The 18182-nt window shown below is 36.4% G+C and overlaps 1 protein-coding gene across 2 annotated transcripts in view; it reads left to right on the top strand.

Annotated features, from left to right (window-relative positions):
• Positions 1–18182, top strand: part of LOC149551209 (uncharacterized) — a 185799-nt gene that overhangs the window by 1788 nt on the left and 165829 nt on the right. For both annotated transcript variants that reach the window (XM_089786784.1, XM_089786782.1), the window contains exons 2-7: positions 1821–2453; positions 2607–2975; positions 3057–3449; positions 3540–3926; positions 4020–4364; positions 4588–4908. In XM_089786784.1, coding sequence (XP_089642910.1) covers positions 2031–2453; positions 2607–2975; positions 3057–3449; positions 3540–3926; positions 4020–4364; positions 4588–4908 — 2238 coding nt within the window. In that variant the 5' untranslated portion in view covers positions 1821–2030. The remainder of the gene's footprint in view (positions 1–1820; positions 2454–2606; positions 2976–3056; positions 3450–3539; positions 3927–4019; positions 4365–4587; positions 4909–18182) is intronic.

The raw sequence follows: 18182 nt of genomic DNA, 5'->3' as shown, positions 1-18182 counted from the left end.
GAATTTTCAGATACCAATAATAATACAAGAGTCTCCATGGAATAGGAGATTGTACAAGAATGTCTAGTAGGATAAGCATGTGTGTTTTCCTTATTACACTCAGCTGGCATCTTCACAAGGACCTACCAAATGGGCAAATGGGAGATGTGATGGGGACTTCCCACAATCACAACCTTGCCGTACTCAAAAGCCCACTTGCCAGTTGCTCAGTGTTATAGAAACCACAGTTACACGAACTGATCCAGAATAATCCTTGTTAACGTTATGCAAATCACTTATATCTCCTACAAAACCTGGAAACACGCTGTGAACCTGGAACAAAAACACTGACCAAAATAGTGATAGGCTTTCCCGGAGGGAAAGAAGTGGAATCTATTAGGAAACGTCTATCCAGCCATCAGAAACCTAAAACTTACCCAGGAGTCACTTAGTTTTTTTTAAAACTCTTCTTGGTAAAATTTAAGTTTGCTGGTAATCCCTTGTGCCTGGGAAAAATGCATTTTCTATTTTTCTGCTTATTTTTCCTATTTGCGCATTTTGTAATATGGGAGCAGCAGAGACGGAGCAGCACGTTGTCAAGGATTGCCTGGCATACAGTGACATCGGATCTGGTTATACAGAGATATTACAGAACAAGGACTTCAACTACTTATTCGAGGAAGATCAAGTGAAGAGAACAGCGGCTCTGATTATCAAACTTCAGAGAAGGAGAGACAAGTTAACCAAAACTTTGCAGCTAGATTAGTTCTGCTCCTGCCTTGGGGGCTGATCGTGTAGGTCCCATAGGCTACTTTAGCCTTGTGGAGGTCATTAAAATCTATCATATCATATCATATCAATCAACTTTTCAATCGTGTTCAAATTCTATCATTGAGAAATAGGTTTCACTCAACTTCTCAATTTTGAACAAGTTTCGATATTTTATTTGATATATGATTAGTTTTGGCTCATAACAATTAATGTCAGGTCTATGATGAGTATTAGAGTTAAATTATTGGTTGATCCTGTTTCTCGTTTGAATTTGGAGTCTGGATGTACATGTAATATTTTTGTGAGCTTATTTTGAAGTTAATTTTTTTTCTTTCTAAGCTTATGTTAGATAGGAATATTTATTTGGGTATTATTTTTATTTTTTTGAAATCAAGTTTTGGTCTATTAATATATTTTAATCTATATACAGATATATATTTTGTTCACTCCGTGTTTATATGTTCTAGACTTAATCACACGTGCAACATTTGATAATTTCTTTGGAAAATTCAAATTTGGTTTTTAAATTTGAATTTTGGGATATTATTGCTTTGGAAGTTTTCTGCCAAAGTAAGATATTAGAGAGCTTCTTACTTCATCACCAGAGCACGTAAAAGATGCAGATCAATTGTAGATTTCTGCTATTATTTCTGTACCTGTGCAGTTAAATGTTTAATTGTGGATTTTACAATATGTTGAGCAACAACAGCAACAACATGTTTGCAAGTAAATTGGTGTTTTAAATTTAAATTTTGGTATAATTTTGTAGGTGAGCTTTTGTAGAGCTTATTCATCCATCACAAAGGCTTTTGAAGACACAGATCACGATTCGAGATATTTAGAGTGCTTTCTTTTATTGCTCATTCAAATGCTTAGGCTTGTATTTTCCAGGATGTGGAAAAACCATAGTTTATAGGCACTTTTTGTTTTCTCTATCATGTACAGATAAAAGTGGACTTGTTCCCTGTTTATGGTTTATTTGATAAGCTCATTTCAGGTTTTTACAAACCCTTGCTAGCATTGTGTTGTTTTGAAATGAGTGCATAAAACAAAGTATTTCTATGTTACAGATCTTGTCAAATCTCAATAGTGCATGGGATGGACACTGGATTTCACTGCGGAGTTCTTGATTCTATAGCCTTTATTTGTGGATAATGCTCACAATACACTACAACATCAGAGAGATATAGTTTCTACTATCCATTACAATTACAGTGATTGGCTTTTGGATTAGATTGTGTTAAAATTATTACCATCAACGTTTCAAATCACACTACGACATGTTTGTCTGCAAGTCATTTGGGAAAAAAATGTCAGATACTGACAATCTTGATCAAGTTTCTCAGATCATTCCAAACCACAACCTTCAGCATCATGATTTCTACTCAGAGCAGAAACCTGTCTGTTCTGATAATTCACAAGTTCATCATGCCCACGTGCATGGTATTCTGATGCGGGTCCCAAAAGCTGAGGTAGATTTGGATGTGCATCCTGAAGCACCGTCTCATGGAGTAGACAGCAGTCATAGGGACATTTATTGCATGCCTGTTCAGGAGCATCAATTGCGTCATAGTAATGGTCATGGTATTCTGGAGGATCCGGATGAAGGGGGTCAGGAGAAAAATTGCACAGGTGAAGCAAATGTTCGATTGGATGGAGGTATTCTGCCAGAAAAACAGCTAATTGCCTCTTCTCAAACTCAGGTAACAAATCAATTCATACTTTCCTATCAGGGTGAGGTTTATGTCTTTGATACTGTGCCACCTAAAAAATGTTTATTTTTTCCACTTAGATTGATTTATGACTCAGAGACTTGCTAATCATTTTTTCAAATTGTTCTAAACCACAACCATCAGCATCATGGTTTGTACTCGGAGCAGAAACTTGTCTGTTCTGATAATTCACAAGCTCATCACAGTCATGTGCATGAGATTCTAATGCGGGTCCCAAAAACTGAGGCAGATTATGATGCACATCCTGAAGAGCAGTATTGTGGAGTAGACTGCAGTTTTCTGGATATTCATTGCATGCACTTTCAAGGGAATCCATTGAGGCATACTATTGGTGATGGTATTCTGGAGGAATTGGATGAAGTGGATCCGGAGAACAATTGCACGGATGAAGCAAATGTTCGATCAGACAGAGGGAATCTACTAGAACAACAGCCGATTGCTCCTTCTCACACACAGGGAACAAATAAACTCACACTTTTATGTCAGAGAAAGGTTTATGTCTTCTACCTCAAAAGGTTTATTTTTTGGCTTTGATTGATTTATGACTCATAGACTTACTAATTAATTTTTCAGATCATTCCAAACCACAATGATCAGCATCATGGTTTCTACTCAGGGCAGAAACCTGTCCATTCTGATGATTCACAAGTTCACCATGCCCATGTCAATGAGATTCTAATGCGGGTCCCAAAAGCTGAGGTAGATTTTAATATACATCCCGAACCACAGTATCATGGAGTAGACTGCAATCATCTGGACAATCTTTGCGTGCATGTTCAGGAGCATCCATTGTGTCATAGTAACGGTGATGGTATTCAGGAAGATCTCGATGAAGGGGTTCGAGATAACAATTGTGAGGATGAAGCAAATGTTCAATCAGATGGAATTAGTCTACCAGAACAACAGCCGATTGCCCCTTCTCACACTCAGGGAACAAATCAACTCACACTTTCATATCAGAGCGAGGTTTATGTCTTCGATACTGTGCCACCTGAAAAGTTTTTTTTTTTACTTTGTTTGATTTATGACTTAGAGGCTTACTATGTATTTTTTCAGATAATCCCAAACCACGACCATCAGCATCATGGTTTCTACACAGAGCAGAAAGCTGTCCGTTCTGATAATTCACAAGTTCACCATGCCCATGTGCATGAGATTCTGATGCAGGTACCCAAAACTGAGGAAGATTTTGATCTACATCCTCAAGCACAGTTTCATGGAGTAGACTGCAGTCATCTGGACATACATTGCATGCATGCTCAGGAGTATCCGTTGCAGCACAGTAATGGTGATGGTATTCTGGAGAGACAAGATGAAGGGGACCAGGAGAACAATTCCATGAATGACACAAATGTTGGATCAGATGGAGAGAATTTACCAGAACAACGGCTGATTGCCCCTTCTCATACACAGGGAAATAACCGACTTTTGTATCAGGGCAAGGTTTATGTCTTTGATACTCTGTCACCTGAAAAGGTTTATTTTTTCCACTTCGTTCGATTTATGACAGAGAAACTTACTAATCATTTTCTTCAGATCATGCCAGCTCACAACAACCATCAGCATCATGGTTTCTACTTGGAGAAGAATCCTGGCCGTTCTGATAATTCAAAAGTTCATCATGCCCCTGTGCATGAGATTTTGCTTAGGGATCCAAAAGTTGAGGTAGATGAACATCCTGAATCACAGTACCGTAGAGTGGACTACAACATTCACAGCATGCCTGTTCAGGAGAACCCATTGTGTCATAGGAATGGTGATGTTATTATAGAGGAATCAGATAAAGGAGATCAGGACAACAATTGCACAGATGAAGCAAATATTCAATCAGATGGAGATAAACTACCAGAACAACAGTCGGTTGCCCCTTCTCACACTCAGGTATCAAAGCAATTCACACTTTCATATGAGGGCGAGGTTTGTCTTTGATATTGTGCCACCTGAAAAGGTTTATATTTCTCTACTTTGATTGATTTATGATCCAGAGACTTACCAAACATTATTTTAGCTTATTCCAAACCTCAGCCATCAGCATCATGGTTTCTACTCCGAGCAGAAATCTGTCCTTTCTAATAATTCACAAGTTCATCATGCTCATGTGCAGGAGGTTCTAACGCAGGTTCCAAAAACTGAGGTAGATTTTGATGTACATCCTGAGGCACAATATCATGGAGTAGACTGCAGCATTCGTTACATGCATGTTCAGGAGCATCCATTGTGTCAGAATAATGGTGATTGTATTCTGGAGCAATTAGACAGAGGGGATCATGAAAGCAATTTCATGGATGAAACACATGCTCAATCAGATGGAGTTAATCTACCAGAACAACAGCTGATTGCCCCTTCTTACACACAGGGAACAAATCAACTCACACTTTCCTATCAGGGCAAGGTTTATGTCTTTGATGCTGTGCCACCTGCAAAGGTTTGTATTTTTTCTACTTTTATTGATTTATGAGTGGGAGACTTACTAGGCATTTTTTGGAGAGGTAAATCTTAAGGGGCAGTATGCGAATATGTTAATGAAATTAAAGTCCATTGAGCTATGTAAGTTTGCATATGTTTGCAACTTGCACGCTAATAGATTTGCACGTACTGCATAATGTTCTTACAACCTATGGCTATTTTGCCATTCTATACTAGCTATAATGTGTTTACTACCTGTTTTATATTGTGGACCTAGAATTGAATCTAGTGTAAATAAATAGTATTTGTTTTCACTTTTCTATATTCAATTCTCTATCCTATTTTTTGGTTTGACGACCATAAAATTCAGTGTAACACCAGCGCTTGGGTACATTGGGCGAGTTTCTAAGACGGAGGGACAAAGGGCCTCAATTTCGGGATGGAAAGGGGATGGTGGCGGGGAGGGGTGCTGTATACTATACATATAGAACTTGGAATGCTAGTTATGAAATGATGTTTCAGTATAACATACCAAATTGAAATACTTGAACATGGCAAAATTGCAGCACAAATAAGAACCATTGTGTTAGAGTTTTAGGTGACTCTACAACACCCCCAGGATCAAATGAAAGACCAAGGTAACTTCCACAAGAGAATGGCAAGACAATTGCATGAAGATGCAAGAATGCTGTTATTGATAATGGACTTGATTGACATCCAATAGATTGATTTGAAATATACATGATTGGCCTCCTTATATAGGAGAGGCGAGAAGAGACAATGATAAGGAGAAGATAAGCTATCATGAACACAAGGTGGAATCACATGTCCACGATAGGTGGATCATCCTCCATTATGAAATGAAGTATGTGCGATGATGAGGATGATAATGTGATAAGTACATTAAAGGTGGAATGAGATAACAACTATGACCAGCTAGAGTGGAATTCTCCTAAACCATGTGTTTAATTGAGGTGCAAACTCCCAAGTGTCTCAATCACAAACTACTATGCAATGCATTATCCTAAGTAAGCATAAGTAAGTGTAATTAGTGAATATTTAATTACACCAACACCCCCCCTTAAGTGCAACTTAAGGGAATGCACTTAAACTCACAATGCAAGATGGGTCCCAGCTACTAGGCCATTTTAGGTACCCATGGACAATATGCATTGCAATACATGAAATGTAATCTCTCATAAAGTGGAGAAAGAGAGAAAACCTCATGGGGAAAACCCTCCTCCAAAAAGAGAGATAAAAACAAGATGCATGGATGGATGGAGTACTTAAGACCCCCCGAAAATTGCATACATCATGTATATACAAAGAATGATCCTCCCATAGGAAGGAAATAAGGAGACATGATATCCCCCCCCATAATGAAGAAGCTCCAATGTAGATGAAGAGTACCTGCAAGCAAAATATAATCCAATGCCTACAAGAAACATGTCTCTCCTTAGGAAGAGATAAATACATCAAAAGATGAAGAAGCCACTCCATGTAAAAAGTGAGGAAGGAGGAAGAAGTTCTCCATGTATGCATCTTTGAAGACTGAATAGGTGTCTCCAAGCTCAAAGATTCTATCACACCATCAAGATGACTTATGAGATGTGAAAAAGCAAGAGAGCATGAAGAGTTCGGAAATCCAATCTCCAAAGAAGGTGAAGAAGTATCTCGAAGAGAAACCTCCTCAGATGTATTAACCAAATCTGCATTATGAGACTCATCTGAAGAGCATCTAGGAATTCATCCCACACTGCAAGATCTAAAGCATAAAGATCATCCCGCTGAATAGTAGAACTCATGTCTAAAGAAGCAGGAGGTGGAGGAGTAGGAAGTTCAACACTTGTCTCAAGAACAAAATGATTCAAGTGTCCAATGTTCTCCTCACATGAATTATTCACCCTTGATAAAGGGTTAGGTACATCATGAATATCATCATCATTATCAACAAAATGTGCAAAAGAATACAAGTGCGATGTATGATCAACAACTCCCATAGCTATGACATCTCAAGTCTCCATGTCCCTAATATAGACATAATCAGGAGTGAACTCAACAATTTTACCTTGTGCTCCATGAGTAATTTGGTAAATGGAAAGGAGATTAGTGGTCAAAGATGGTACACAAAGAACATCATTAAGTGTACCCTCTCCCATAGGAATAAGACCTTTCCCACAAACCTTCATGTATGTATTATTACCCATCAATATAGGTGGAGAAGTACAAGGCTCAATAGAAGAAAACATATCCATAGAAGATGTCATATGATGTGATGCACCTAAATCAAGAAGCCATTTACCTTGCTCAGGATGTATGGAAGCAATGAGTGCTTGTCCTTTGCTTCTAGATGATGATGTAGATGTAGCAGCTGCCTAATATTGAGAAGAAGAAGACATTGATGAGGGCAACTGGATATTGTTCTTTTGAAGAATGTGAGTAAGCTCATCAATCTTCTTATGGAAACATTTATGCTCATCATGTCTTAACTTTTTGCAATAAGCACATTTATCTCTCTTTCTTCTTGATAATTCCTCTCTTGAAGAGGACTTGGATTCAATATTATGTTGTGAAGGAGAGTCATCACCTTTTTCATGTTGCTTAGGATCCTTGTGTTGTTTGTTTCCCTTTCCTTTGGGAGCCTTTGGAGAGGACTCATTTGCAGCCAATGCTTGATGCTTTAAAGGCTTCAATTGACCTATGTATGCTAACTTTGCTTGTTCCTTTATGAGCTGAGCTGCAAATTCATCAAGAGAAAGCATCTTTTATGCACTACCAAGAGCCATCCGTAGTAGCATAGAATGTGGAAACAAAGATTGAATATTCAGGACCTAGCTTGGAAAGAATAGATAATATCAATTGCTTATCATTTTTAGTAATGCTACAATTAGAAAGCTCCAATCTAATGGAATTGAACTTAGAGAAAAAGTCTTGAATTTTGTCAAAATCACAAGGATTTAGACCTATAAGCTCATTCTCCAATTTGAATTTTCTTATTCTATTAGGTTTATCAAAGATTCCTTCCAATGTAGTCCAAGCATCATGAGGATGTGTGCAAGATGCAATATGATATAACAAATCATTGGAGATGGTAGATCTAAGAGAGCCAAGTGCTTTATCCCTTCTATCAAACCATTTCCTTCTTTCTGCAACACCTGTAGCTGGTTCTAGATCCTGTCCAAGAATCATTCTAAGCAATCCAATGCTCATCAACTAATCAGAAACTGCTTGTTTCCATTCATGATAGTTATATGGGAAAATTGCAATCTAAGTATCTACCAAGTGCAAATATAGCCAAAAAAGACCTATTTCTGAAAGTGATATGTCCACTCCAAATCATTGAAATCTGATTACAGATCTAGAAAGTAGAGGAAAAATCATGCACTTTCAAAAAAAAATTGCACCTGAAAATGTTACTAAATGTGCCCAAATAGAGCCTTGAAAGTTGCAAAAAATGGGATTTGCGATTTTCAGAAAAATTCAGAGACAGAGATCCAAAATCACTTGCACCACTGTGTAGATTGTAAAATTCTACTCCGAAAAAAAAAAAATTGCTTGGAAAAAAGAGTCCGTATGAGTGAGATATCGCTGTTTGAAAATCGCCTTTGAAATTTTTTTTTTGAATTGTCGCCGCCACACCTTCAAAAATCAAATGGCTCTAGATTTGGCCTTAGATGTCCGATTTGGAAGAAACAAAATTCGATTTAGGGGTTTATGGACCTCCTCTATATGATGCCAACCTCTAATTTGCACCAACAAGCTCCAATTTTCACTTGCAATAGAAGGCTACAAAATAGGACTCTCAAAATCTCCTCCAAATTGTGATGTCCAAATTGCCAAATGCTGCACCAATAATGAGTCAGGCCAAGATTGCACTTCTTGAGAAGAAGACTTCACACCATGAGAGCTCTGATACCATGTTAGAGTTTTAGGTAACTCTACAACACCCCCAGGATCAAATGAAAGACCAAGATAACTTCCACAAGAGAATGGCAAGACAATTGCATGAAGATGCAAGAATGCTATTATTGATAATGGACTTGATTGACATCCAATGGATTGATTTGAAATGTACATAATAGGCCTCCTTATATAGGAGAGGCGATAAGAGACAATTATAAGGAGAAGATAAGCTATCACCCACACAAGGTGGAATCACATGTTCACGAAAGGTGGATCATCCTCCATTATGAAATGAAGTATGTGCGATGATGAGGATGATAATGTGATAAGTATACTAAAGGTGGAATGAGATAACAACTATAACCACCCAGAGTGGAATTCTCCTACACCATGTGTTTAATTGTAAACTCCCAAGTGTCTTAATCACAAACTACTATGCAGTGCGTTGTCCTAAGTAAGCTTAAGTAAGTGTAATTAGTGAATATTTAATTACACCAACACATTGAACATTCAGCATAGTACCATAGTAATACCCAATAGTAACATTCAAAAATCAAGATTCGAATAGAAAATTCAAGTACCCATTCTGGCACGACGTGGTTGTGGAATGGCGGAGCTAGGGGTACTTGGGTACTCCTAGTACTTGGTGTGGGAATGAACCAGGGATGGGTACTTCGAGGTTTTTTGGGCAGTGCAATTCCTCGGGTTTCACTAATAAATTTGCAAGGGCCTTTCTGCAGCAACCCAGGGGTAATTTTTCTTCCATTCAGAGTTTGATTGGCATTTTGGCAGTACATATGAAAATATCTGCATAATAGATACCCGATAAACAAGCTAGTAATGGGATAAACTGATTTAGTATTTTTTTGGGTACTAATGATAACCTTAAGTAAATAGTTGTAGCTTATAAGAAATTAGTACCCTGCACTTCCATTAAAGCTCCTTCGTTACAACTTATTTTTACTCTCTGGATGAGATCCTTCCTAAGTTTGTATGAAAAGTTGTGCAAAATCTTGTTTAGCTATGTCATGTCCCCTTCTTTGGACTAAAATTTAATAATATAATCACAATTAAAATAAAAAGATGCTTTTAAGCCCTAAGTAGTAAACTAATTATTTTCTTCAAACAAAAATAAATTATAAAAGTATTTTAAATACTAGGAAAGTTATTTAGGACCCAAGGGCCTGATTCAGAAAGGTATACCAAGGAGGTGCCTATCTCCATTTGAGGATCATAGGAGTTCTACATTTGCATCCAATTTTCAGATTTGAGAAGTTTCTTTAATTTAGGGCATCCATGGATGAAAACCCATGTGTTCATTAGGGGTTTGAGAGGATGAAAATGCTTTTTTCCAGTCTGGTATGGTTCTAATCAATAATCACAATGCTGCTGATTTGTGGAGGATTTGAAGACTTTTCAATTCGCTAGAGTGGTGCTAAAGTGCACTACGGTGTTTGTTGCTGATTTTGGATCTTCGAGATTTCATGTAAGATTCCAGCAATAGGGCAAATTTTTTGCAAACAAATGCTGCTGACCTGTTGACACATCATTTTGGGAGATTTCTAAATGTTAGAATTTTTTTGAGCAGATTAGCATTATTGTTAGCTAGATTTGAACTTTGAAGACACTATTTTGGCAAACCCTGCTGCTGCCTTATCAATCTTTGGAGGTGTCAAAACATATTTGACATTGAAACACAGGTTTCTAATAATAGCCATCACGATATTGTTTTGCTAAACCAATATCATAAGTCTAATTTTCAGTTATACACCTCTAAGGTTACCGTCAAATGTGATGACTTCAATAAGGGATTTTCTTGCTGAGTCAACTACAAAACATAACGAGGATGAGTGTTGATCGAATTTAGGGGAAATGAACCAAGAGGCATGGAACTTAACTTTTGGGGCTGTTGGCTTATCAATCTTTGGAGATGTCAACCAGATTTGACATTGGAACACAGGTTTCCAATAATAGCCATTAACATATTGTTTTGCTAAAGCAACATCATAAGTCTAATTTTCAGTCATACAATGTGTGCATCATCTTTAATGATCAAAATCTATTATCTACAACTTTGTCATAGCCATATCAGCCACTGATTTGCATCCTTCCAGCCCTTGTACATTACAAACCAGCATAATGCCTTCATTCCGAAGATTAATAATGATTGAATATTGTTGTTCTGGCTGCCAAACATCACTATCAGCGGTGTTCGTAGCCCTGTAATAATTTCCGGCAATTGCATATTAATATAATCAGACATTTGAGGGTTTCTATTTTCGTGTTTGGTTGAATCTGAATATTTGGTATGAATTAGGGTTTGTACCAGCGTCAATTAATAATATCTGTTTTAGATCTGTTATGTGATGTGTTTGAGTGTTTAAGCAAGCGTTTTCTTTTATTGTCTTCAAGTTTATTTTAATTTGCAGAACTGAGAATTATACAAAAAAATCAGAAAATAGATTAAAAATATGGGGACATTACAGTTGTTGTATTGGGGCCTTGATCTTGCTGTCTTGTAGAGTTAAAAGTCAACATTTTGAGTTCAGATTGCCATGGACACTAGTGAGAAAAGGAATTTAGATGAGATAACATGAAATAGTGATCTAAATGCTTACCAAAGGAAGAAGCCAGATTCTATTTCAAAGGTGTTCCTGAAACCATGGAAGATTAGGAACAACACTTGTTTGAAGCTCCCAAAATCCTTGACCGATATTAGGATATGTTTGTTGAAGTCAAATCTGAACTTTTGTTTGATGATTACTTGTATTTATCTGAAGTAAGATATCCAAATAAAAGATATATAACTGTTGGCTATTTTCGCCCCCATTCAGCCCATCATAGATAACTAATCTAAGAGATTTTCAATGGGTTGGATTCTTTGCATTGGGTTAACACACCAAACTCACGGTTAACATTTTGTGTTAATCCTTCCTGCATTGTTGCCCCGTGTCACCATTTTGGTGTAAATATGGCATTTCCGCTTTCCTTAATGGTAAAAGATCTGCACTGTTCCTATGTGTCCTAGCTTTCACGTATAGTGATATCTTTTCAAGTTAATGGACTTGGGTCCACATGGTGGAGGGTTAGCTTTGCTGTTCCCATGTTTTCACTGCCACGTGTCTTTATTCCATTCATGCAGTGGTGCTGTAGTGTTTTCCTAGGCTTAAAGTCTTGAAATTGTGCCAGGTGGCATTGAGTTAACATTTCGTGTTAACCCTTCCTGCATTGTTGCTATGTGTCATCATTCCGATGAGTTATGGTGTTGCATCTTTTTCTCAAGGCTTAAAGGCCCGAAATTGTGCCATGTGGTTGGGGGTAAAGTTTTCGTGTTATCCCTTCCCGCGCTCTTTTTTGCTACTTTTTCATGGGAAACGGTGCCATGCCAGATTTGTTTGGGGCTTTTTTTATGCCAACAAGTGTTGTGGGCCATGCTAATGTCACGTTTCTCAAGGTTAATGGTGTGCATCTTTTTTTAATGATCAACGACCAATTTTTCTTTTGCATTTTCACAAACACATTTTTGCTTACGAATTAGTGAAGATCAACGGGTCAACTCTATAGATGTATGACATTTGGTGTTATCCCATCCCGATATTTTGACAGTGCCTTGATTTGATTTGTTGCAGCCATGACACATTTTCAAGGCCGATTCTTTAATGTTGGGTGACTTTTGGGGCCTTGTTTGCTTGACGCCAATGCATCTCCATGCCTATTTATTACTTGCAAGGATCAAATCTTTTGGATTTATCCTCTTATGGCTGGGTGCATTCTTTTGGGCTTTTTCCTGTCACTTCAAATGGGCAAGTTGAACTTCAAGATCAAATTTTATTTTGATATTCATTTGTTTCTTCTCTTCAACTTTAACTCCACTGTGGTTGGAGTTTGAACTTTAATGCTTCATCTAAGTTATGCTTGATCTATAAAGGAAAGCTTGTAGTTATTTTTCTGGGTTCCTCTTTGTTTGCATTTTGCAGCAGTCTCGTGCTCTATAAATGCATTCCTTTTGCCTTCCATTAATAAAATTTCTCTGTTTTTACCTCTTCTTTCCATTCAATAGTATGTGCATGTTTCTTGCTTCACTTTGAATGCTTCTTTTCTATTTTCTCCAATTCGTGTGTCATGTTTAACATGGTGACAGTTGTTGTATAGTAAAATCCATTTCCTCTCAATCTGATTAGTTTCTAACCTTCATACAAGTTCTTGGAAGGTAAATTGGAGTTAAGATTTGTATAGTTGGGTATTTTATAGATTTTTTTGTGCATCTACAGGCAAAGGTTGCAACGATGTTTCAATTTGGTGCATTGCCCTCTTTCCATTTCAACATTTTACTTTCATGCAATCCTTCTCCCCTTTCCCTCAAAGCAGTAGTTTAGGTGCATCCTAATTTTAAGGAAGCCGACCTTCTTTAGAGATTCAACCTTAGAGCGTAAGTCCCACTCTTGGAGGTTGTTTCCATGTGTTGATGTATAGCATCAATTGAAGTAATATTAGTCATGATTTATATGAACTCTATTTCTTTACTGGTGATAATATATACATATATATACCTATATACACACACACACACACACACACACACACACACACACACACACACACATATATATATATATATACATTTTGTTCACAAGATAACTTCATCATTATTGGGCTCATGTCTTGAAGAGACTATTACTATCGGGGCTTTATATTCATCTGCTTTGCCGCCAATAACAAATGAAACAAGTTACTAATGATTACATTTGTTGATGCTAACAGTTGCATTTATTAATATGAGAAACTAACCGTTGCATTTGTTAATATGGAAATTGATGATTAGTCATGCCCACGTAAAGGCATGACCATACGTGGCCTTTGGCCACGTAGAGTCATGTCTCTACAGGGACATGACTCTCCTTTTGAATATATATGTGTGCCAAGCAGTCGTTGGAAAACATATCAATACAAGGCATACAAGTCCCAACGATTGCTCTCTCTCTGCAAGTTAATATAATCAAGGTCACCGATCCTCCATTGGTGTACAAGTTTGAAGATCGCATTACACTGACTACTTTTCAAAGAAGGTCTGCATCATTCATTCAGCAGTCTGAGATAACAAGTAAGGTAATTTGTATTTGTGCAAATTTGCTATAATAGTTTCTCTCTATCAGAGATCCTTACATTTAACACCATGTTACACAAGGTCACTTGTGGTAGTTGCTGTATAATGAAAATCCATTTCCTTTTAGCATCTAATTAGTTTCTAAACTGCATACAAGTTCTTGGAAGGTAGATTGGAGTTAAGATCTGTGTAGTTGGGTATTATATTGATGTTTTTTGTGCATCTACAGGCAGAGGTAGTAACCATGTTTCAATTTGGTGCATCACCCCCTTTCCATTTCAGCATTTTACTTTCATGCAATCCTTCTCCCTTTTCCCTCAAAGCAGTAGTTTAGGGGCATCTTGATTGTAAGGAAGCCGACCTTCTCCGGAGGTTCAACCTTAGAGCGCAAGTCCTACTCTTGGAGGTTGTTTTTGTGTTACACAAGGTCGCTTGAGGGTCGTTTCTCAAGCAAGGGTGCAAACTTTTGTGTGAACAATTTTTGGCACGTTCGATGGGACAAATTCAACTACATAAGTCCGCTGGGAGCCAATTCAAAATTCATTCTCTAAGAATTTGGGTGTTAAATTTAGTGCCAACAACCTTTAGAGGCATTTCAATCAAACACCATGGCGACTCTAAGTGAAAATCTATTAGTTTCAAATAGAAACAGTGCTAGTATGTAAGATCATTCTTGATGTTTTGTGATTTCCAAAATTTTCTATGAATTTGTAGCTTTAATGAAGTTCTAATCACAAACCCATTTCACAGAAATGACTACTATTCCCCCCTCGCCATTTTGTGAAAATGCTATTCTTCAACCCTCATACCATCAATTACAATCTTAGCCTCAAGCTCTTTATAGTAAGTATGCTGTTGTGCTCAATTTCGACATTAGAAAATTGAGGTAACCCTACGAATTTTTCTCATGGATTTGTAGATGCATCCTCTTTGTTAAATGCATTGATGAGGCATCATCAAGACAATTAATTATTTCTGAATTGTTCTTTGTGTAGTCTTGTCTATGTGCTCTTTTGAAGGTTTTCCATTGAGATTATCCCCAATTGTTTGTTGGTAAGAGTTTTTTTTCTCGCACTGCAAACACTTGATTTTTGGTAAACTTTCATGTCTTTTCTTTGTTTTTCTTTGTGTTGTAAATAGTTTTTGCTTTTATTTTTGCCTTCGGCGAATAGCCCTTGGAATTACGCTCGATTCAAGCTAACTTAGATCCAAATCGGATTTGTCTAGTTCAAGTTATAAGGGAAAAAGTGGGGTTTATCAGGACAGTTGCATTTTTAATTATTAAAAACCTCATAAAAGTGGGCTTTTTATTGATAATTGCAAGATATAAAGATATATTTAATATTTACAATGGATTTTGTGGTCCATTTTAAAACTTCAACTCATTCTGAGTTGATTTGACCATAGTTTTTAATGTTTTATGAAATAAGCCTTTTTCAAGATTATTTTTTGTGTTATTTTATTAAAAATTATGTAAATTTTAATTCTAATTACATGAGATAACTTAAGTGCGTAAGTGGGATTTTTATTTCATAAATTATGTATCCACATGCAAAATAGTTCATGAAAATCCACTTTCAATAATTTTTAAGTCTCAGAATCATTAACGGTGTGCTTTTTAAATGCGATTGCATATGTGATTGTGTTTAAACTTAAAGTTCATTTTTAATAATTAAATGCATGTGTTTTTAAATCACCATTTAAAGTGGGTTTTTGAAACTCATTTACATGTAAATATAAAATTAAAATGAGTTCTTTATTCATTTTAATTCAAAGTGGTGATTTTCAGATTTTGGTCCGAAATACATGTGTTTTTTATTAAAAAATATGTTTTCCTCTAAACTTATGGCAAAAATGGCAATTTTAAAGCCAACTTCATATGTTATGAATGCATATAAATGCCTTTCCAAAATGCTTTTTCTTCTATAAGTGCAAAAGTGGCGAATTTCATGCTATTACATGCACTTTGGCATATGTTTTTGTTCTCCAAAAATGCATTTTCCATTAGCAAATGAAATAACCATAAGTGAGGATTTTCCAAGAGAATACATGTATTTCAAAATATGCATTTGCCCTTAAAAAGTGCATTTGACACTAACAAAAGCCCCAAGTTTATAAGTGGTAATTCTTAATAAGAATGCATTTTTTAAAACATGTGCTATTGACCTTTCATTATGCGTTTTCCTCTAAAAGATCATAATTGCCAATTTTCTTTGAGAATGCATGAATATCAAACATGTATTTGCTCATCTAAAATGTGTGCTTAGGGTTAAGTGATGATTTTGGAAGGAAATGCAGATAATTCTCAATATGCTATATTTTCGTGGAAACACGTTTTGACTTAGAAACATCCTACTTCTCCTAGGCGGTGATTTTTGAGAGGAATGCATGTATTTTGTGACATACTAATATCCTTCTAAAAGCAATTTTTCTTGTACCTAGGGCTGAATGATGTTTTTAAAAGGAAATACATGTGTTTTTAATATGCTATGAGTCCCATACATGCGTTTTGCTTTGAAAACGCCTTATCTTTTATAGACGGCGATTTTTTGGAGAAAAACATGCATTTCTTAGTATGTTAATGCCTTTTTAAAGTGCGTTTAAACTTGCAAGATTATAGATGGTGATTTTTGGAGCTTTAACATATGCTTTTGAGTAAAACAACCCATTTTGGGCATGATTTTCACCACGTATATGCTCCATTTTGATGCGTTTTTGCATTGAATCTCATCAAGAAGCTTTTTAAGGTAAGAGTTTTCATTTCCAAGCTTGTTTATCATCATTTTGCAAGCTGTTTTGATGCTCTAGATGCCATTTTTATGTCTTTGCATTTGGAGTTGCTAAGTCAAAATTTGTTCCACATTTTGGGCATTGCATTTCTCTAACCATATCCACATGTCCAAATTCAAACCATGTTAGAGGATTTAAAAATCTATTTAAGTCTTGGTTTTGGACAAATCTAAAATTCGAAAATCTCTTGGATTCTTTTCAGATTTGCTCAAGATCTGGACAAGGATTTGTCTTTCTAAATATTTGGTGGAGTTGAGGTAATTTTCATTCTTGGTTATTTTCTCTAAAACATTTGTATATATATGCTGAATATTCTTGCAACTCATTATCATTTCCATTTTCAGATTTGCATATTTTTTGTTTTTGAAGTTGTTTATTCTATCTTATGTCTTCTTCTCCAAGTTGCATATGCAAGGTCTCATCTTACTTGCATATGTAGTCGGGTTTAAAATCCCGTTCTTAAGAGAAAGATAATTTTGCTTTTCCCTTACTTGCGAATGCAAGTCAAAACCCCACCATTATGCATTCCATGTGCCTTCATATGGCTGCCCTATGGTTGAAGTCTTTCCAACATTTTTGCTGAATAGAATCTCACATTTTGCACTTATTTAAACATGAGGTGCTCAATGTGTTATTCGTTTTTCTTCTTGTTCACATAGATTCAAGTTTGCTGGTTGCATATGTAATTCATCCTAAAAAACCCGTTTTAGGCTATTTTAATCATAGTTTAACCATTCTGAGCTTGACCCATTTGTTCATTCTTTGTCTACATATATTCTATCCATTTTCCGCACTTATACCTTGTTCAAAATCCATCAAAACCTTGTTATGGATCCTTTACATGAAGATGTTGTCATTTTATGGGATTTTCATGTAACAGTTGTGTAGGCGTACCATTTTGCAATGTCAAGAGAATTTACTCCAGCAAAGGACAAAGACAAAACGAAGATGAAGTACCAATATGATCAGTATCATAACTCCATCCCTTCATCACAAGTAACCTCATACTGTGATGAAGTACAGGATACTGATATTTCTCATATGAACATTGAAGACTTTCTTGCAAGAGTTGATGTTGCAGCTATTTAAGATATGGTGTGGATCAAGCGGAATCATATTCATCATTTGTCCACTTTCCCCTTGGTAGTTCATGAACCAGAATTTATCCTTGCATGTGCAAGATATTTTGATGCAGCTTCATGAACCATTAAAGACCAAGATGGCAATACTATCATTAGTCTTGATTCTGAGACTATTGATCGAATATCTCATGTTCCTCACACTCCATTTGTTATGAATATCACAAGGAATAAGGCCACGGAGCGATAGAATGAGGATACTCCATATTGTACTAAGTTTGTAAATGACAACTGGCTGATTACCAAAAGACCAAATCTTGTCAAATGGCCTATTAAGGGAGTACGCATATGTGATTTCCAAGAAGAAATCAATGATCTCATCACACTTCTTAGTCACTTGGTAGGGCTCAAGGATTC

Source organism: Cupressus sempervirens, chromosome 6 (assembly GCF_028749045.1).
Source record: "Cupressus sempervirens isolate cs-2001-9-10 chromosome 6, ASM2874904v1, whole genome shotgun sequence".
NCBI lineage: Eukaryota > Viridiplantae > Streptophyta > Pinopsida > Cupressales > Cupressaceae > Cupressus > Cupressus sempervirens.
This window is presented reverse-complemented; position numbering and strand designations above follow the sequence as displayed.